At 38.3% G+C, this 22,052-nt stretch overlaps 1 protein-coding gene across 5 annotated transcripts in view; it reads left to right on the top strand.

Moving 5' to 3' along the window:
* Nucleotides 1-16,455, top strand: part of LOC127440513 (ephrin type-A receptor 4-like) — an 81,682-nt gene extending 65,227 nt beyond the window's left edge. Inside the window, exons 12-18 of one of the 5 annotated variants that reach the window (XM_051697137.1) lie at nucleotides 5,702-5,763; nucleotides 5,874-6,083; nucleotides 6,357-6,506; nucleotides 6,608-6,801; nucleotides 8,167-8,325; nucleotides 8,931-9,877; nucleotides 10,265-16,455. In XM_051697137.1, coding sequence (XP_051553097.1) covers nucleotides 5,702-5,763; nucleotides 5,874-6,083; nucleotides 6,357-6,506; nucleotides 6,608-6,801; nucleotides 8,167-8,325; nucleotides 8,931-9,045 — 890 coding nt within the window. In that variant the 3' untranslated portion in view covers nucleotides 9,046-9,877; nucleotides 10,265-16,455. Of the gene's footprint in view, nucleotides 1-5,701; nucleotides 5,764-5,873; nucleotides 6,084-6,329; nucleotides 6,507-6,607; nucleotides 6,802-8,166; nucleotides 8,363-8,930; nucleotides 9,878-10,264 lie in introns of those variants that run through there. The other 4 variants (XM_051697139.1, XM_051697136.1, XM_051697138.1 and 1 more) reach the window with 4 other exon arrangements.
* Nucleotides 16,456-22,052: the final 5,597 nt, after the last annotated feature.

Raw genomic sequence — 22,052 nt, 5'->3', positions numbered from 1 at the left:
TTGGCTACAGTTGTTGTATTCCTCTTGTTAAGCCACTCCTGAACCACAGACAACATCAGAGTCGTCTTACCTGGGCTAAGGAGAAGAAGAACTGGACTGTTGCCCAGTGGTCCAAAGTCCTCTTTTCAGATGAGAGCAAGTTTTTTGTATTTAATTTGGAAACCAAGGTCCTAGAGTCTGGAGGAAGGGTGGAGAAGCTCATAGCCCAAGTTGCTTGAAGTCCAGTGTTAAGTTTCCACAGTCTGTGATGATTTGGGGTGCAATGTCATCTGCTGGTGTTGGTCCATTGTGTTTTTTGAAAACCAAAGTCACTGCACCCATTTACCAAGAAATGTTGGAGCACTTTATGCTTCCTTCTGCTGACCAGCTTTTTAAAGATGCTGATTTAATTTTCCAGCCGGATTTGGCACCTGCCCACACTGCCAAAAGCACCAAAAGTTGGTTAAATGACCATGGTGTTGGTGTGCTTGACTGGCCAGCAAACTCACCAGACCTGAACCCCATAGAGAATCTATGGGGTATTGTCAAGAGGAAAATGAGAAACAAGAGACCAAAAAATGCAGATGAGCTGAAGGCCACTGTCAAAGAAACCTGGGCTTCCATACCCTCTCAGCAGTGCCACAAACTGATCACCTCCATGCCACACCGAATTGAGGCAGTAATTAAAGAAAAAGGAGCCCCTACCAAGTATTGAGTACATATACAGTAAATGAACATACTTTCCAGAAGGCCAACAATTCACTAAAAATGTTTTTTTTATTGGTCTTATGATGTATTCTAATTTTTTGAGATAGTGAATTGGTGGGTTTTTGTTAAATGTGAGCCAAAATCATCACAATTAAAAGAACCAAAGACTTAAACTACTTCAGTTTGTGTGCACTGAATTTATTTAATACACGAGTTTCACAATTTGAGTTGAATTACTGAAATAAATGAACTTTTCCACGACATTCTAATTTATTGAGATGCACCTGTATATCACAAATCACATATGCTTCTATGGTAATGTAGGATGTAATAAAAATATTCAAGATTGGTGGGACCAAATGTAAAATTTATGAATCTTCTGTTGAAAATCCCATATTGATCAACTACTAATCTCAATTTTGGAGAGACATGTCCATCTCAATGTGTATTCACAGTCCTGGTAACCACAGCCTTTCATCCTGATTTTTTCTTACGTTTGCATGTCTTTTGCAAATCATGGCCTTGTTGATCTCACAATTCAGGTGTGTTTTACCATCTGCTTTTGTTTTTCATGAAATGCCTATCGCAAGCTAATGGTTTTCATTTCAACTTTTTGCTTTGAGTTTTACCCATTAAAAGCCTTTGCTTGAGAATTGGAGCACTTTGCTCCAAAAAATGTTACCGTTGATGTCTGCCTCCTGTTTGCATCTTAATGCCGTTTGGAACTGCGCACAAGAAATGACACACTCCCCTTTTTTTCTAATTTTATGAAAATCAAACCTGCCTATTGAAAGTCACCCTTACCATTACCAGAAAGGATTCTTGGCTGCCAGTCAGACCCGACATCAAACCTTTTAATATGCCATTATTGATTGAAAGTTGACTCTCTCTTATGTATATTTGAGAAACCTTCATTGGTGCAGTTGTGGCTGGCTCTCAGTCGACATAACAGCTTATAATATTCTGAGAAACTGGTACTGTATATGTGTGTGTGTGAGAGAGAGAGTGTGTGTGTGTGTGTGTGTGTGTGTTAGTGGAGAACCCAGAGCTGTGATTTGCATTAGTAGGCTTTGCATTCGACAGCTGGACTGAAGAACACCCTTAGTGTCTCCTCATGGTGATGGCTCATTCACTGTCAACCAGCTCAGGAGCCCTGGAGAGAAACTCAGCCGCAGAAGCACAAAGATGAAGATGTTTTTTGAGTTGTTTTGGTGGGTGAGGGTTGCTTTCATATGACGGGGCTTCTTCGTACATGTGACCATCCCACTGAGTGACATCTTTCCTCCAGACAGCCCTGGCAAATCCCTGTCCTTTCTGTAATGTATTAGTGAAGACAGTGCCAACAGATGGGTTAGAGAGAGAGCAGTAGTGAACAGAAAGTTAAAGAGAATACATACTGTATGTCCTAAGGAAGTTATTTTCTCATTTTAGAGAGTATTTGATTGGACAAAAATCTGTGTAGTGCAAGATGAGTCATCAATATGTTTGGTCTGTTTTCACGAAAGGGAAAAAATTTTAAATTAAAATTCATATACCACAACATTAAAACCACCTGCCTAATATTATGTAGGTACCCCTCGTGCCACCAAAATAGCACCAACCTGCATATCAGAATAGCATTCTGAGATGCTATTCTTCTCACCACAATTGTACAGAGCAGTTATCTGAGTTACCATAGACTTTATCAGTTCGAACCAGTCCGGCCATTCTCTGTTGACCTCTCTCATCAACATTTCCGTCCACAGAACTGCCGCTCACTGGATGTTTTTTTTGTTTTTGGCACTATTCTGAGTAAATTCTAGGAGATCAGCAGTTGCAGAAATACTCAAACCAGCCCATCTGGCACCAACAATCATGCCATGGTCTAAATCACTGAGATCAAATTTTTTTCCCCATTCTGATGGTTGATGTGAATATTAACTGAAGCTCCTGACCCGTATCTGCATGATTTTATGCACTGCACTGGTGCCACATGATTGGACGATTAGATAATCGCATGAATGGTTGTTGGTGCCAGATGGGCTGGTTTGAGTATTTCTGTAACTGCTGATCTCCTGGGATTTTCACACACAACAATCTCTAGAATTTACTCCAAATGGTGCCAAAAACAAAAAACATCCATGTTGACGGAAATGCCTTGTTGATTATGAGGTCAACAGAAAATGGCCAGACTGGTTCGAACTGACAAAGTCTACGGTAACTCAAATAACCACTCTGTACAATTGTGGTGTTGGCACTGTTTTGGGGGCATGAGGGGGCCTACACAATATTAGGCGGTGGTTTTAATGTTGTGGCTGATTGGCGTACATATATGCTAAAAGTGAACTTTGTGAATGTTGAAGACTACACAAACCTCAAAGTTAGCATACACACATGGATTAAACACCATAAAACTTTAAATCAGTTCTTTCATAGTTTAGTCATCTTTTACTTAATAGATTTTGCCCTTTTTTTCAACATAAACAATGTTTCTCAACATGCTCAGCATAGTTATGACTACACATCCTCCAGCATACTGAAGAATCTCTTTTAACAGAACTGCTGTATTATAGGTAGCTCAGTGAACATTATTATAGTGTTGTTTATTAGTAGCAGCCCTTCCCATAATCCTCAGCATGGCTGAAGTGTCTTCGGGATAACTGTTTTACAAACAGACAATGGCAGCCCTCTCCTCGCAGCCTACGCCTCCAACAGGGCCAATTAAACCTGTTAAATAAATTACTAATGATGTAGAAATTGTCCTAAATAAATAAAGACGAAATGCCCCAAAGCCTCAGAGAGAGTGAGAGAGTGAGTGAGAGAGGATGGCAGCCGTCTCTGCAGAAAGCATTCACAGACGGGCATGGTGGGCGCAGTCTTTTATGCGCTGGCACTAAATGCAAGATTGTATTTGCATAATGAAGGCACCGCTCGAACATTGAAATGATTCCTCTGAGGTGAAGTGCGTATGTGTGTATGCATTTGTGAGCGGCTCTGTGTAGGTGTGTGTGTGTGCATGTGCCATTGTCCTCTATTGTAAAGTCCCTGGGCTCTTTTCTTTCGGCTCTATATGAGGGGCCTGCATTGCTATAGAGTCGCCTTGTCTCTGTAGTGACTGGCAGGTAATGTGGGAATCCAGCCTTGATAGCCTCCAGCAACGGCTGCATTCAGTAAACAAACCCACACAAAATCCCACTCGCAAACAGGAGCGAAAAGTAAGTGAGGAGGGTGTGTGAGAAAAGGGGAGGGGCTAGAGAACGGGTACTTTTAGTGCTTGATTAGGAAGTGTCATTCAAACATACCGATGTGTGCAGAGCTGCAACCACCATAGACATTGAGGGGGGATGTGTGTCCCCCAATATTTGTAATAGTGGTTGCTTAAAATGGGGTTTTCAATTACTGATTCTGGAGGTTTAGATTTGGTTCCACCTAATCTTGAATATATGGTAACATTCTTGCCTTAATGTATACAGCTAAAAAACGAATTATCTTCTATACATTGATGCACTGTAGGTAATAAATCAGTATTTGACAAGTCTGTACTTTTGCCTTCGTTGAATAAAATCTTTCATATAGTCAAACCATGGAAAAATGTAGTTTCTTAAGCAGAAAATTGGTTCTGAACCCTGATTTTCCAACCCTGATTGGTTCAGAGTAAGTCCACATCCACACTAATACGTTTTTGTTTGAAAACACATTGATTTTGCTACGTTTATGCCTCTCATACACACTGGAGCAGCGTTTTACTCCACCGAATACAACGCTTTCCATACCTGCATACTTTGGAAGGGTGGCCAGATGTCCCAATTTTCCCAGGACAGTCCCGTATTTAAGCACTTTTTCTAGTGTCCCAACTTATTCTGAAAAAATCGTGTTTTGTCCTGTATTTCCCCTCTCCTAAAATTTCTCTATTGCCTATGCAGCTTTCTCAGTCACGTGAGTATTCTAATCAAAGGTAGCCAAGGATACAGCTTATAAAACCAATAAAATCACACCATGTTATTTGAAGTACATGATTGGATTAAACAATCCAATCACAATCCCCTATCAATAGACGTCCAGTTAGTGAAATGATTGAAGAGCACACAGATGAAATTGCGGCTGGAAAAATGTCAAGGCAGCGTGCATGTACATTTAATGAGGATCTTCAAAAAGAGTTTACATTTCTAAGAAAGGAGCCACAGTCAGAGCCTAGTGAAGTGAGGTGTGAGATTTGTGGAGCTTGCTTTTCCATCGCCCATGGAGGCCACACTGACATCACGCTACATGTGTATACAAAAAAGTATGTGGATGCTGCTAAAAGTAAGTGTGCCACACCAAGTGTTAGCGATTCTTTTGTGAAGCAAAGTTCCGAATCTGACAAGGTGCATGCAAGGGAAGGACTTTTCTTATAATTTTGTTGTGCACGGCCATAGCTTTGCACATTCACGATTGAGAAAAGTCTTGCAGGCCAGGCTGGAGGAATCATTCATACCCTCTAACATTAAAAGCAGTTGGATGCCCTGGTTAAAGCTGGTGACATACGAGCGGATGATTTCTTTTGTGCAGTGAGAAACTTTTATTCAGCATTGGTGGATTACCTCCAAAATTGGAGCCGCGCATTGGAGAACACAGGAAAACTTGAGTGGGCCCTACTGAGAGACATCCCAGAGTGAAGGCATTGCTTTTTGTATGTCTTAATTTTGGACTGGACTGCTCTGCGTTACGATAAACTCTTGAAAGACTTGAAAGAAAAATTGCTGCCAGCGAAAAGTACAAGGTGACAACAGTTACAGATGCGGATGCAACCTCTAATTCACATTGATCTGCGCCTAGTTAAGAATATGCTAATTTAATTTTTGCTGGGAGGGGACTGTCCCATTTTCCACAAGCAGGAATCTGGTCACCATATACTTTGGAAAACAAAGACATTAAGAGACTGAAAATGGAGTTTTCAAATGAAAATGGATTAGCATTGATTAATATAGTGGCCTAAGAGGAAACAGCATTTGAACTCGAAGTTATACATTTCTAACATTATTATTTCTCTGTGCAGGTAAGCCGGTTATGATCATCACTGAGTACATGGAAAACGGATCCCTGGATGCTTTTCTCAGGGTGAGTCCATCCACTTTTCCTTTGTGCCATTTTTAAGCATTGCAGTCTTCTGGTTTAGTGTATTGATTTAAACATCATTTAACAATGTTTCTTTGCTGTTCTTTCTGTAGAAGAATGACGGACGGTTTACGGTAATTCAGCTGGTTGGCATCCTCCGTGGTATTGCTTCAGGGATGAAGTATTTGTCTGACATGAGCTACGTCCACCGTGATCTGGCTGCACGCAACATCCTTGTCAACAGCAACCTGGTGTGTAAGGTGTCCGACTTTGGCATGTCTCGAGTTCTCGAGGAAGACCCAGATGCTGCCTATACAACCAGGGTAAGCTTAACAACCTAAATTTGTTTGTACTTGTGTTTGTAACTCAAACACAAGTTTTCTAACCATTGACGTTAAAGTGTTTAACCTGCATGCATGAGGCTGCTTTGCTTATAGGGAACGCCATTATCTTTTCAAGTAGTTTAGATATAGAAACTAACCCCAGTATTGTGTGCTGAGTGTATGTGCATGCGTGTGTGCGTGTGTGTGATTAACCTCCATGCATGTGTTTGCTATCTCTTTTGGAAGGAATTAACAGGAACCTATCAATCACAGGGAGGCAAGATTCCCATTCGCTGGACCGCACCCGAAGCTATTACGTACAGGAAGTTCACCTCTTCTTCCGACGTGTGGAGTTACGGCATCGTCATGTGGGAGGTGATGTCATACGGAGAACGGCCGTACTGGGACATGAGTAACCAGGATGTAAGTGTCCCATCAGGGAACAAACGAGGTTAATTCAGAACTGAAATAAGATGAAGTTTTTGTTTAACTTCCTGTTTTTTATGTATTCCTGTGTGTCTTAGGTGATAAAAGCAATTGAGGAAGGTTACAGGCTGCCACCACCAATGGACTGCCCGGTTTCTTTGCATCAGTTGATGCTGGATTGCTGGCAGAAAGAGCGAGCCGAGAGGCCGAAGTTTAGTCAAATAGTCAACATGCTGGACAAACTGATCCGGAACCCCAACAGCTTGAAAAGAACGGGGGGAGAGATTGCAAGGTATATCCTCTGTCATATACATTGGGGTCCAAAAGTCTGAGATTACACTGAAAATGTAGGATTGAAAATAAAATAAAATAAAGTGTTGTTTTTTTTTTTTTTTTTTTTTGGATTATGACAAATTTAAAACAAAGAAACATAATGATGTAAAAAAAAAAAAAAAAAAAAAAAACATCAAATTATTATAATAACTTGTACAAAATGTCAGATTTTCTTGCTTCCATTGAAGCACAAAATAGCTCTTGGGATCATTCTCAAATCATGCTGGAATAACATGGATCATCAGGTTTTGCACAAACTTGTGCAGTCCATACTAGCATTTTACATGTATCATTAAAGCGAAAGGGGGACATACCAAACATTAAGACCAAATACTGGAAGAAATTCTGAAATTTATCTTAATTTCTATCCTGATAATATAATTTATAATGGAAAATTTTGTTAAAGGAATATTCCGGGTTCAATACAATTTAAGCTCAATCTACAGCATTTGTGGCATAATGTTGATTACGGCAAAAATTTATTTAGACTCATCCCTCGTTTTCTTAAAAAAATAAAATAAAATAAATCGAGGTTACAGTGAGACACTTACAATGGGAGTGAATAGGGCCAATTTTTGGAGGGTTTAAACACAGAAATGTGAAGCTTATAATTTTATAAAAGCACTTGCATTAATTGTTCTGTTAAAACTCATGTATTATCTGAGCTGCAAAGTTGATTAAATTGTAATTTTTAAAGTCATTTTAAGGTTTTAGGGTTGCTGACATTACATCATCATGGTAACAAAGTTGTAAAATTGGCTATAACTTTACACTGAAAAGGTTAGTAAGTGATTTTATTACACTAAAATCATGTTTAAACATATTGTTTACATCTAGTGGCTATACTTGTGAAAAAGGGAGTACTTTAATGTTCAGAAATTGGCCCCATTCACTTCCATTGTAAGTGCCTCAACAGTAATCCAGATTTGTGCTTTTTTTTGTGGTGATCAATATTATGCCACAAATGCTGCCGATTGAGCTTAACTTGTATTGAACCCAGAATATTCCTTTAAATCTAAAACATGCTAAATACCTGTAGATGCATTTTCACTTGTAGTCTCAAGCTTTAAGACCCCGCTTTACTGTAAGTCAGGCCGAGGTCATTTTTTATGATGGATTGCTGTAAATGAATTTTGAGCTGTGGCACATAAGTGCATGTTACATGCATGACAGGTGCTGGTATATAAAGGTGTTCAACTGAAGTGACACATACACCTATAATGTCTATTATAGTTCCTTCATAAATTGTTAAAAGTGGGCAACAGAGGTCCAGCCCAATCTCTTGGGACTCTTAACTTACTCTAAGTCTCTCTTTCTTTTGTAGACCCAACACCACCCTCCTGGAGCCCAGCAGCCCAGAATTCACTTCTACCCTGGGCTCAGTTGCCGACTGGCTGCAGGCCATCAACATGGAGCGTTACAGAGACAACTTCACAGCTGCTGGTTACACCACCCCAGAAGCTGTGGTCCATATGACACAAGAGTGAGTCACATGAGCAAATACTGGGCACTCTTAAAGGGTTAGTTCAGCAAGAAATGATCATTCATTCACCCTCATAATATTCCAAACCCATTTGACTTACTTTTTTGCGTGGAATACAAAAGGAGATGTTTGGCAGAATGTTAGTTGCAGTCACCATTCACTTTTATTGCATTTTAGTTCCATACATATGCAGTCATATGGGTTTGGAACAAGATGAAGGGAAGTAAATACTGACAGAAGCTTAATTTTTGGGTGAACTATACCTTTTAGGTATTAGGAGACATTGTATGTGTGTATATTTGACATAAAGGGCTTTGAGCATGCTTTTGATTAATGCAAGAGAAGGAAAAACAGCTTTTAAATCAGCACTCAGGGATACACGGTCTTGACATATGGTTCAGTAGTCACATTTCTGTGCAAAACCCCTGTAGATGGCAATCCATGAGACAATATTACTTTGGCATGCAAATGTACAGCCAGAATTCTTAGATTTCATGTTAAAAGCAAATAAGGAGAGAGATATCACTTTTCTGTTTGCAGAGAGCAAAGCAGAATAAAGTGACTGCCTGTTCTCATCACCTCTATCTTGTGTTTTATTGAAACAGAGACATGGCGCGGATAGGGATCTCCTCTGCCGCACATCAGGATAAGATCCTCAGCAGCGCGCATGGAATGCTGTCCCAGATGCAACAAATGCAAGACAGGATGGTTCCTGTCTGAACCCAAGGGATCGGAACAGAAACTCAAAACATACTTTGGACTTTGTTTTTTATTTTGGTTTCTAAGAAAATCCACTTACCTCATCCATGCACTTGAAATAAAATTTTGGAAAATGAACGAAAAAGGAAAACAGAAAAATACTTCAGAGGAACGATACAGCACCTTCTTTCAATAACGCCATCTCTGCACTTTGAGAGAATTGAGAGGATTGTCCCACGCTGTACTGATGCTCTGGATACGATTTTAGGAAACTTTATATGGGTTCCTTCATTTCAATGACACTACGAAGGAGTTTCTCTGGTTCTTTCGATTGTTTTATTTTGTATGTATGTGTCTGTAAGTATGTGTATAAATATTACTGGATTTTTTCGCCATTTCACAGTTATTAGAGTCAGCGGCACCTGGTAGATTTTTTATGCTCAGTACAAAGGCATCAGAGATAAAGATTTAATGCCCTCTTTAGTGCACTTGTTTTGGCGATTTTGGAGAGGTGTTCATCTTCCCGACATCCACAATGGAAGACATCTCCAGGCCAGTTCTGGAAGGTCTTCAGGTCTCCCCACCCTCCCAAATGGAATATCTGTCTCCACTCTGCAATTCTCCATACTTCTCCACTTGGCTGGGAACTCATGCGCACCGGTTGGAATAGAAAATTCTGCCTTCGATTTACATCTCTCTCCACTTCGGTCTCTACAGTCATCCTTTTCTCACTCTCCCGCTCCATCTACGTCTTCCTCATTCCTGCCCTCGTCTCCTTGTCTCGGGAGATTTTCGGCGGGCCATGAAATCAACATGTCTCCCTTACTGGAAGTTCCATCGTAGCTGAGCTAAGGTAAGCACAAAGTAACAAGTCTGACCCACTGTTTATGAGTTCTGCTCTACTTACCCTCAGTCCCCTGCAGTTATTTATCAACTCATTAGGTGGGATTAGAACCAGCACCAATGAATATTGGCAGAGCTTTGTGCCATTTGATAGGATGAGCTCAAAATGAAAACTTAAAATGTGAAATGTGTTTTTCTCATGCTCCCCAGCAACAGAGCAAACAGAGCAATTTTTTTTTCATACTCCTAGGATTACTTCAATTAATGCTGTATATCTGTAAGAGTCCTGGTCCATATACGGGATGGGCTTTGAATCCCAAATCCTAATCATTTTCTCTTTTCTTTTCTTCTCTTCTCTTCTCTCTCTCTCTCTCTCTCTCTCTCTCTCTCTCTACAGAGTCACATTCATACATCTGCTCCACAGCGATATCCTCCGTAAAACTCAGCGCAGCCTCACATCAATCACAGTTGCAATAACTACATTTATCCAACACTAGGACAAAGGACTTCAATTCCCATGATGCCTACCGAATGCCAAACGATTCAGAAATGTGAGTCTGGAAACAAATGACGAACAGCCCGAGGAGCATGCAAGGACCCTTCGGTTGTCTCCTAAGAGATTCAATGAGAGATAACAATGATTTTTCTCACTTGTGCACAGTTTGTACACATTTTGACAGAATATCTTCAAACTCTTCATTCTCAGTGCAGTGTTTGTTTTCTCTTAAAAGGATGACAGTTTGTTTGAGATACACAAAGGAAAATAACTCATGATTGTGCTAAAACTACAGAACTCTTGAGTTGTGGCTAATCGCTGGAGATAAGCATACTGGAGTAGTTTGCTATTTACGCCAAGCCACTGCTGTTCTTTGCTTCTTATGCCAAGACTCGGGATTGTAACTAAAACATGCAACATTTTTTTGGGCCGTTTGACTCTAACATGAATTGAGTTAAGCTAATTTGAATGGTCTGCAAGATGAAGTGGACTGCAAGAAGAGGCACGTTATTTGTACGTAAAATAAACTTATTACAGGAATGTTTATAACAAAGGGGAAAAAACTCTTAACATTTCAAGTGTTCTCTGTTTCACGTCAACCTGATTCATTCCGTCCAAAGAGAGACTCTTTTATCTGAGGGGGTTCTTGTTAATGCAATGCATTCTCATATGAAAAGCCTCTGCACAGACCTTGAATATGTTTCTTTTTGTCATTCTTTGTTTTATCCTTCTATATTCCCTCCTCAATGTTTGGTGCCAGCCTTATAGGACCTGTTTGGAATATGCAATGAATGTGAGAAGAGAGGAATTCAATAGAATGTACCGTGCCAAGTCTCTTAATGTAGTTTATTTTGGAGGAACACACTAACATGTCATTTTTCTCAGCTAATCTAGGCATTTAAGTTTAACATTGTGCATAATTGTGTCAGTACTCTCATTGTTGTCCCTGTCTTCCATTTTTTATTTTATGAATTTAGGTACATGAAACATGTCATTTATTTATGGTCTTTTTTTATCTAGTTTGTAAATTGTAAAATAGAGCTATGAGAAAATAAATGATTGCCAAGTGCATTGTAATTAACATCTAAAATTATTTATGTGAGTAATTCGCTTGAGTGCACTAAATGCTGGAAAGGTTAGCCGTCCGTCGATTAGGTGGATGGGACCGTCTAAAGAGGTATTCTCACATGGAGAGAAATGGATCCGCATAAAGTGCCAGCTAAGTGTGAGAGGGGACAGTTGGCTTTGTGTGACGCTGGTTACTTATTACATATTGGCAGCTGTTGAAACGAAACGATGGCTGGAGTAGAGTCTTGTGGTATAAACAGGTTTGTCTGCCTTTCCAGCAGCATTCAGATTATTTTTATTTTCTCTACACTGTACTCCTCGCCTCTTTCAGTCAAAGCATGAAGTAAGTGTTTTGTGTAAACGCTGTCGCTGATTGCGAGTAAAAGCAGCTTGGCATGGAGAACCAACACATTAAAACATATTGTAACATAAACATAAAAAATAAAAAGAGCAGAAATGGGAAAATTCTCCCCCGAAGAACGATTTCAACAATCAAACCATATTATGATGAAGCGGCGGCAGAAGAGGAGGCGACTCTCTCGCTGAGCGCCTGCATTTCGTCAGCCTTTCTTTTTTTTCCTCCCTTCCTTTTTTTTCAAGCTTTTTTTTTTTCCTGTCCTTTCTGCACTATGAATGGGCCATAATACAGCCGCTTTGGCACGGTGCGCCTGCTTAATCAGTAAACATCTGTTTCCCACAGCCGTCCCAGTTGCGATGAGGGCTGATTGTGGAAAGCCTTTGATAAATAAAGGAGGGAAGGGGAAAAAAATGAGGAGAAACCGTAATTTTAGAATCCAAGAAAATCCCGCCGTGAGCCAAGCAATGTTTTTCCTCTGGCAATCATTCTAATGAGAGATGCATTCATTATGCATGTATTTAGATGCCAGTCACTGTAGTAAAAAGGAAGGGTGGAGAAAAAAAAGTTTGCACAGGAAAGACTACCAGTCTGCATTTAGTTGATATCTAATGAGGAAGCGAAGCAGCATTCCTACAACAGGGCTGGGATTAAAGATTTGTACTTGCCCTGCCACTAGTTTCACTGGCCTCACAATAAATAAATAAAAAATATATATTTTTATATTTTTAGCAGCATATTTTTGTGTGAGATTTTTTTTTATATATAATAAAAAATGTATTTATAACTTTCAACCCATTCTAAATGATGCTTCCTGGACTATTGCAAGTAATTCTCACAATTAGCTGTTTTTCCACTGGTTCTCATTGTGGAACTGTACCTTTCCGTTCCGATCAGGGCTTGTTGACAATATTACGGTTTCTATTTCAAACGTGGTGCTTCTAAATCAGAATTAGAATGAACTGACTTGGCAAGTGACCAATCGTGAGTCAACACGTCACTAAATTCGTTCCACGTGCACGGTTCTCTGTCCTGAAAAATTTTGGCTACCGTACTGAGAAATCTGGGCCAGGAACAGTTTGTAATTGAATCGTACCTAACCATATTCAAGTGGAAATGTTACTGGAACTGTTCCTTACCATACTCAGAACTGTTCAGCCCAATGGTGGAAAAGCACTTCGTGTTAACCAGCTAGATAATGTTACCTTGGCGACATTTTAATCAACAAAATCTAAACCAAACAACATTCAATACTTTGCAGAAAATCAAGGGCATAAAAACACATGTACATGATCAACAAATATAAGACACAGTGACAACACCGCAGAGGCCCAATAGGATGTGACGGTCTTGTCAACTGGCCCAAACTCTTTCACACTGGCTATTGTTGAGCCCTGTACAAAAGGGGAGTGGAAAGAGCAGGCAATAGTGTTTTGATAGCTTTCCATGAGGTTTAACAGGAGTGGTGTGGACCAGTATTTAGTCTTTAAGAGGGTGATAAAGACCCAGAAATGGCTTACAACTGCAGTCTGAGAGAGTTCTGCTACAAAACCAGCCCTAAAAATCCCACTTTTAATCCTTAATTTTAGCCCTGGAATAGCACAAACATCCTCAGGAGCCATCAGGACATAAGCCAGGTCTTATATTTATATGGATCTGTTCTAGTGTCCTGTATCAGTCCTCTGCTATCTCTGTGTATTGTAGAGCTGGCATCTGTTATCAGTTGGATATCAGTCTTTTTCAATAGCCACTTTAGCAGTTCTTTTCAGCAGCTTTCACCACATGGATTAACAAAAAGTAGGAAAGAGTCAAACAAGGGAAAGATTAACAGTCGAAATCTGGAGCAGCAGCGAAGGAACTCATTCGCTCTCTTTCATCTTGTCCTATCCATAGAAAGCTTGGAAAATGTCTCAAATTACTGCTAGCATGATGTAATCCAATATTCCAGATTGGAGGGGACCAAAGATACAATTTTAAAATGGTCGTATTATATCATAAGTTCATATAATGTTTATCTGTGCAAACAGTCATAATATAGTGTTTTGTGAGCATTTTCCTTCCTCTTTCTGAGACTTAGAATAAAGTAGATTTTTTTCCTGCTGAGCTTTTAAGAAACATCCCCTTTTAATGTGAAATGAGCAACAGTGCTTATCCAGAAAATCTGATTCCTCATGATGACCCCTTTAAGAATGTCATTCTATATGGGGAAAAATCATATTTATTGACAATTTTTCTGAATATTTTGGGGGACATGTCCTGACTGTAAGGGTTAACCACTGATTCAATCTTAAATAAGTGATAAAAAACAGTAGTATTTTATCTCTTGATGAATGGTTGGTGGGAGCTTCTGCATTTGTATAAACTATGTGAGTCCTCTGGTCTATTAATCCCCATTCAAACAGCTTTCCTGATGTTTGTTAAGATCTTTGTCTCAACCCCCTTCTTAACCAAATGAAGCCTGTAGATCAAGATGACATTTCAGAACATGGTTCAGAGATAAACTGTGTCATTAGAAGTCCTTGAGAGTAGTTCTATTTTTGTCAAGACAAAAGGAGAATAACAGAGGGAAATAAGACATGAGTAGGGTTGGCAATCGAGAACCAAATCTTATTCCACAAAAAAAAAAAAAAGTACTGGAACCAAACGATTTTCATGATTTTTGGTTCCATTAACGGTTCTTGGACATCTGCATTCTTTTGCTATTGCTGATGGAGCAGCGTACTAAAATATGTGTTTCTAGCACCATTGATTCTTCAGCGATAACGGAGAAAGACTTGAGTACTGTGAAATCATTAAATGCATTTCTATTGAGTTGTCCTCACTGGTTGCATCAAATATACAAGTGAGACCAGTATGGGATATAATTATTTCATGATATATTTATTTATTAATAAATTAGTCTGTTACATCCTTTCATAGCCCAGTGCTGTCCAAATGACTCATATGAGCTGGTTCTTTTTAATGAATCAAAACAATAAACAAATTATTCTCGAACTCATCTGTTTAAAACGTCTCACCCACTCACTGAATCAGTAGGAGTGGTTAAAGAAATCCCTTTAAATGAGGCACTACTATTATAAGTGCCTCAATTAACCCAGCTTTTTGCTTCTTTTAAAAAAGGAGCAACAAGTTGAAATTAATTTTGTGGTAATCAACATTATGCCACAAATGCTGTTGACTGAGCTTAACTTTTATTGAACCTGGAATATTCCTTTAAGTGGAACCGGAAGCAGAACCACTACATTCCTGAAGATAGTCTCTTTGGGTGCCAGACATTTCATATGTGACCTTTGCTTATTCCCTAGCCCCCTTCCAAATGTATGAAGCTGATTTGAATTTATCATTTGATTCTGGATTACGTTCAATTCATTATCGACATATCAAGCCTGTTAATATGTAAGGTGTATAAGTGTGAGTGATTGACTCTGGCTGCGTGTAGCTCCAAACAGCCTTGCATGATTAATGAGAAAGAGATGACAAAGGTAATGAGGTTTGCTTAACATTGTCATACTCACCCACATGCTTTTACTAGAACCACAAATCTAATGGAGAGAGAGAGAGCAGAGGGGGTTCAATGCAATTAAAATCTTTAATTTATTTTCCATTCCCACTGTCTCCCCACTGTCATTGAATCTTATTTAGTCAGTAAGTCTTTTCTTTGCTCATTTTCCTTTACTTCTACTTCTCATTTGCCTCCTTCCTCACACACTCTGTGATTTTTTTTACAAGCTCTCTCCTGGATTAACACACATATAAACTCTGTTCCAAAATCTAGTGAGTTGTTTGCTGTCAATTGCCTAGTGATTACATACTAACTGAAAGTGAACCTCATGTAAAAATGCACGGGAGACTCGACTCTCAGTTTGGTGATAGCATGTTGCTAAGCTAATGATGTGATACTCTAAGAAGCATAAAAATGCATAGCACTTAGCACACACAAATGTTGGGTAAACAGTCCAGTTTAAGTAGATTAAACAGTACTTTGAGGATTGAATAAAATATATAAGTATACATATAAAAAAATTAAAAAAGTAGCTGAAAGTTGCTTCAAGGGTATGTAATTATGGCCTCCACCGGTGTTCTTTTGGAGGAGGGTTAGGTATTCATCAAGGAAAAACAAATCCAAGGAACTCACGTGGGGTGTAGTACAAAGCAGGGACTAAAAACGGTTCAAGGAACGAAAAACCGATAGCAGAACATAACCAAAAACCGGAACAAAGTGATTTTCAATTGTTCCGGAGTGAAAACGTTATTTTTAAATGCTGGAAACCGGTTATAACCTGTTAATTTTGTTCCAATAATTTTTCCATGAAACTAAAGGCCAAAGGGTTTATTACAGTGTATGTTTGGAACTACACCACTTCATGTTTTCAGTGAAAATGAAATGTGCTTTGAACCTGAAGGAAACTGCTGCATCACACATTTCTTTGCCTAACTGTCTGTTGTGAATGTCATATTCTGTGAATGAAGACCTTTTTAACAACTATGTATAATTACTACATATACATGCACTGCTAATTAAGATACAAGGAAAATATTATTAGATGTAAAATGTACTTTTCTCAGTTGTTTCCAAGTCTTCACTGAATTATTGTTAGATATGATGTATTAATACAGATTTGATGCTGCCTGGTTTTGACTCAGAAGCAGATCTTTAATTAAAATATTACTTAACTGTTAATTAACTGTATGCTTGTTACTATTTCTTATAAATCGCAATTTTTTTTGTTTATTTGGAGGCAAATGGCTTATTTTGAGCTTGTTTTTGCAGACCAGATTGCTTGCTTCTCTTGTGAGATCTGGTAACGCTGCAATTGGTATCTCACCCATCCCTTAGCACAGAGTACTGTCATTTTAAAAAGAACGTTATTAACCGTTCTTTTATTTCGTTTTAACCGATAACCATTTGGAAAGGAGGCTGTGGAACTTTTGAACCAGAACAAAAAATATGTTTTTTGGAATCGACTCCTCAAATCCATTTATTTTTTGCAAGGACAGGGTCGAGATTCAAGGCCATTGTCAAGGGTGGCCATTAGGGGCAGTGCCTTCCAAAGTGACACAATGTGGCCCTTAAAAATTGCTTGACAGGCATGAGGGGAAAATGAACTGAACGGAAAATCCCCAGGAGTTTTCACTCATATTAGCTTGTTTAATCCAATCATTTAGATTGCTGCTCCCTAATAATTCTGCAATTTTTCTGTAACTGCTGATCAGTTTCTCTCACCCAAAACCAAACTATTGGTGGGGCAGGAAAAGCTGACTCTAAATCAGCGGCTGCGGTCAACTGAAACCACATTGCTTGCTGTGTGTATCTGCAGAGAAAATGTCATCTTTATTATTATTATTATTATTATTATTATTATGATTATTATTATTTATTATTATTATTATTATTATTATTTTGTTGTGATAATTATACATGTATAACAATTTTTAAATAAAAGTAGTGCAATTCATGGAGTAAAACATATTTAATAAATTATGGTAGCATTAAAACGAGTTCATCCCTAATTACACAGCAACGGTTATAATCAACTCAGGCTAACCTACACTGAGATGACTCTAGAAAAAAATTATTCACAAGATATATCCCATGAACATGGGAAGCATTACCTACTGGATTTTATTCCAACTCCCTAAAACTCTTCAAGTTGATGCTGATATTGTCGGAATGACAGCAAGATATGCCAGGTTCAAGTGTGGGATTTTGCTGCATTCAATTAGGCTTACATATTTTTCATGTTGGCTGCCATACCGACGGAAATCAAATGCATATGTTCTTGCTCGATTTACTTAATTACCAATAGGGCCTGTTTGTTATCATGAACAAATTTCAAACTTCATTTGGACTGATGTTTTGAATGATACATTTTTTAATGTTGTTTTAATTTTTCCTTGACCACAATGTATCAAACAGCAGGGGGTTTAATTCACATATTTTAGTGTGTTTATAGTTTTTAAAATAACGTTTGCTCTCAGATCATAAAGTGTTCCCTATTCAATAGCTAATGTTCTGACGATGGACCTGACAAGTTTACAGTCATTATCACACACTCAATGTAGTTTTTTTTTGTTTTGTTTGATGAAAAATGTGCTTCCCGAAGACAAACTAAATTATGAAGACATATAATATAACAGCGCACCAGTATAACTGTTCAAATTAATAGACATTTCACATTGTACAGTACTTTAAAATGCCTGTTGACAACGTCATTCCCTGGTTTCTGCCTATAACCACATTTAAAGGGGGAAAATAACAAAACACAGGCTGGGCCAAAAATTATTTATTTCATTTTCAAATAGAAACTAGACAAATTGAAAAACAGGGACGGGGTATGAAAGTTGTGAATAAAAGAACAAATCATCCGTAGTATATAGTGGGGAGCAAAAATGACATGCACTCACATACACACTGATAAAACCAGCATCCAATTACTTCCCAACCACTGTCCCATGCATTGATGTAATGCTAGAAAGTTCTGAAAGTTTCGTCTTTTGAAGATCCTCTCTCTCTTTAGCACGCACATACATCATCTCTCACTCAAAAGTACATGATGAACAAGTGTCCCACCTACAGGTATGTGTAGGGTATGTGATTGGTTCTTAAGAAAGCAAATTCAATATTTTGAGCCAATCCAACAACCTGTTCAAAAAGATACAGAGTCGATGGAACAAAAGAGCCGATGCCTCTCTGGAGTCGACTACCCATTCCTAGTTCACATTGTGTGAATTACTGTTATTACGGATTACGATATGGCAACTTGGAGATTCTACTCTGAGCTTTTCATGTCCTGGAAATCTTCGGAAAAGTTACTATTATTATCCATTTATGACGGTGTTAATAACGCCAAAGCCATATTCAAACACTACATTAATACACCTTGCAAAATGATTACACACAAAGTAAGCACACGGCTAACACTGGATGTAAAAAAAAAAAAATGGGATATCTAACAGAAAGATTTTTTAAAACACTTTACAAGTGGATTGATGGTTAGGTGGGAGAAGTCAGAGTTTCCAACAAGTTCAACTAAGACATGAACAGTTTTACTAGTTGGGAACAGTGTTGGGTAAATCAATCAAGAAAGTAATCCATTACAGATGATTAATTACTCCTCTAATATTGCAATCAAATTACTTCATGAAATAAGTCATAACATTACTAATTACTTTACTTTTAAATCTAAAACTTTTTAATCTAAACTCCTACTAACAAAATAATGATAAATAATGTCTATATTTCCTCCTTGTCCATTGACGTATGCAAGTCATACGCTTAGCACCACCCGTTTCTCCCTTACAATGACTTGTTATGGGAGTACGCAGTTTAGCTGTCACAGAATAGCAAATACGACACACATGAGTGTAATTCATGTTTGAAATGTTTTCCATGCAAATAATTAATAATATGTGTAACCCAAGTAATGTAATGGTAAATTACTTGAAAGTCAGTGAGTAATCTGATTACAAGAATTTAAAATGTAAGCTGTTAAATTATGTTTTGACAAAAAAAGAAAAAACAATTTGATCAATTGATTACCATGTAATCACATTACACCCAACATTGGTTAGGAACTTGTAATTACCATAATACCGATATGACAAAAATGCAGCACTTTTCACTGAAGTCATTGCAATGCTGGAATTTTGGGATTGTCTTCACCGTGAAGAATGCATGCAATACTGCCTAGGAATTTGGCCAAAAGAAAAGGCATTATGCTATTAATTATGCTGTCTACTCTTTAAACCAACCATCAGAAGCACATATGATGCCTTAAAATGCTGTCTAAGTCGGCAGCTCAATAGCTTTTGGAGCTAGGTTTCTAGTAGCACACAACAGAGGAAATCCAAGGAAACAAAGGTGATGAATTGGTCTGTGGTGTTAACAGGGCCGTCGGTCTCCTCTGTGGGTGCACAGTACACTATATAGATATCACATTCTTCTTGGGCAAAAAAATAAATCCAGACACAGTCTCAGCAAAACACTGCTAGTCGGTAAGTTCTGATATCCAGCCATTTCCCACAGCATCAAATATGCAGTGTTCTTTGTCAATACACCAGGAGGAGCTTGGTCTTTCTATCAGCCTAAAACACTGCAGACACCACTGCGGCCAAAAAGCAGTCAGTTTATTTTTTTCTCCCACTTGATAAGTATTTATGAGATTGTGTAAGAAAAACCCAGAAGTATAAATAAGACTTGAGCAGGGTTTCGGGCTGTGCCAGCAATCTTGAAATCCTCAACTTAGGAAAAGTTCAACAGATCCATCTCTATAATGTAACAAAGCCCTGGAACCTTTTCAACCACAAAGTGTGATATAAAGAACATTGGTGTGATTCATCAGAAATGAGAGATATAGATAATGATAGAGAGAGAGAGAGGGAGAAGGAAATGTTTGGACAAGGCCCTGAGCTTAGTGCCTTGGTTTGCATGTGCGCCACAGGACAATTCATACAGACTGCCATGCCAAAAGTCCCCTACACCGAGTGCAAACACATTTCTTTTTGAGGCTTTTCAGGTTTGCCATGGTCCAAGACCAATACTGGAGCGAGCTTTAGTATTTCTACAAAACCCTACATCTTTGTCAACTTCTAGAGTCTTCGGCGAGAGGAGGTTATAAAAATGGAATTTATTGCCAAATCCTACACAACAGGACAAATATATATAAATTACGTGTAACATGGAACAAGTAATCCACAGACCATCCTCATCATCTCCAGCATGCAAAGCCCCACTCAATCAAAACATAAACACAACAATGAAATGGCATTTCTATCCCATGTTTTAGTTCAAATCTGTCTTCCAAAGCAAGGGGGAGAGGGAGAGAGGAAGTTTGGAAGAGATGCTGTACTGGTCTGCAGTGGTCTGGACGTTGTCCATGTCTGACTGCAGGGACAGGGGGCAAACGGAGGGAGGGAGAGAGAGAGGGAAAGAGTGTGAGTGAGAGAGGGTTAGAGAGGAATGCTGTGAGCCATTCTGTTGAAACGTTCAGCAGTGGAGGGAGGCCATCTGCTGCATTACAGCAACCTGCAGGAGAGAGAGAGGTGAAGGCGGTAGTGCAGAGCCTCAGGTAATAATCTCACCCAGGTTGGACTGAAACAAATGCACACAGTATTCTGCTACAGTGACTTCAACCTGCTATGGACAGTTATGAACAGGTGAAAAAAACGCAGCCAAAACAGTACGTACACACTCTGACTGAAAGATGACCGCTTCTTAGAGGACTAGTTTATTACTTGCGGGTAGCTTTTTCTGAGCTCAGCAGGCTTAATATAGTTTGTAGTTATGTTTTGATGAAATATTAACTTTGTCAAAATTCCATACACTCAAAAAAATTATTTCTTGCGTAAGTAAGATTTAAACAAATTAGTTAAATTTGTTTATTTACTGTAAATAGGCTATGCTTAAATTTGCCAAAGCAAAACTCAATTAATGCCAAAGCAAATGAAGTTGCTATGCCATTTACCAAACTGCTTTCTTTACAACTTATAAGTGTAAATGTAGTTTGCCAAGTTTAAAAAACTCATACTCCTCATTATTATTTAATTACTTTATATTTATTTTGAAATATGCACACCATTTAAAGATTTCTCATTTCAATTTAGTAAAAATTCATAATACAACTGAAACATAAAATGCAATTGTAAATCTTATTTTATTATTATTATTATTATTATTATTATTTTTTGAGTGGGAGAAATTAAAATATACATATGAGACAATGTTGACATACAGTCAAATTAAAAATCTATAAAAGCTTTAATTGTAGATAGCATAGCTCAGATAATTTGGTCTTGATTGAATTTGATAAGAAATGTTTGAGTTTATATTGAAATCTCAGTCTGGTTTTTGATTGGCATGTTAGGGTTTCATTTTGATGCATTGATTATTATTTCATAGGAAAGAAAAATCACAGAGGAGATCTCTTTAATTCCATGTTTCTCTTAGATAGCAGTGAGTTTAAATGGAGGGCAATGGAAACTTTTACTTAAAGGAATAGTTCACCCCATAATTAAATTGAATAATTTACATAAGCCTTAACTTTATGTAAGTCGTTATTCCCTGAAAATCTTCCCCTCTCTTGCAGCTTTGAAATCAAATTTGACACGATTAGTTGCGCTGCTTCAGATTTGACTTCATGATGTTTGGAACCAATGGCATCACATGCTGTAGTCCAAATTTTTATTTGGTCTCACCCCCCTTTGAAACAAGAAAAAGTTTTGAAAATCATCCATATCACTCATATTGTTCATTATGTTTCAGTTCTT

This window comes from Myxocyprinus asiaticus, chromosome 5 (assembly GCF_019703515.2).
Source record: "Myxocyprinus asiaticus isolate MX2 ecotype Aquarium Trade chromosome 5, UBuf_Myxa_2, whole genome shotgun sequence".
NCBI classification, from domain to species: domain Eukaryota; kingdom Metazoa; phylum Chordata; class Actinopteri; order Cypriniformes; family Catostomidae; genus Myxocyprinus; species Myxocyprinus asiaticus.
This window is presented reverse-complemented; position numbering and strand designations above follow the sequence as displayed.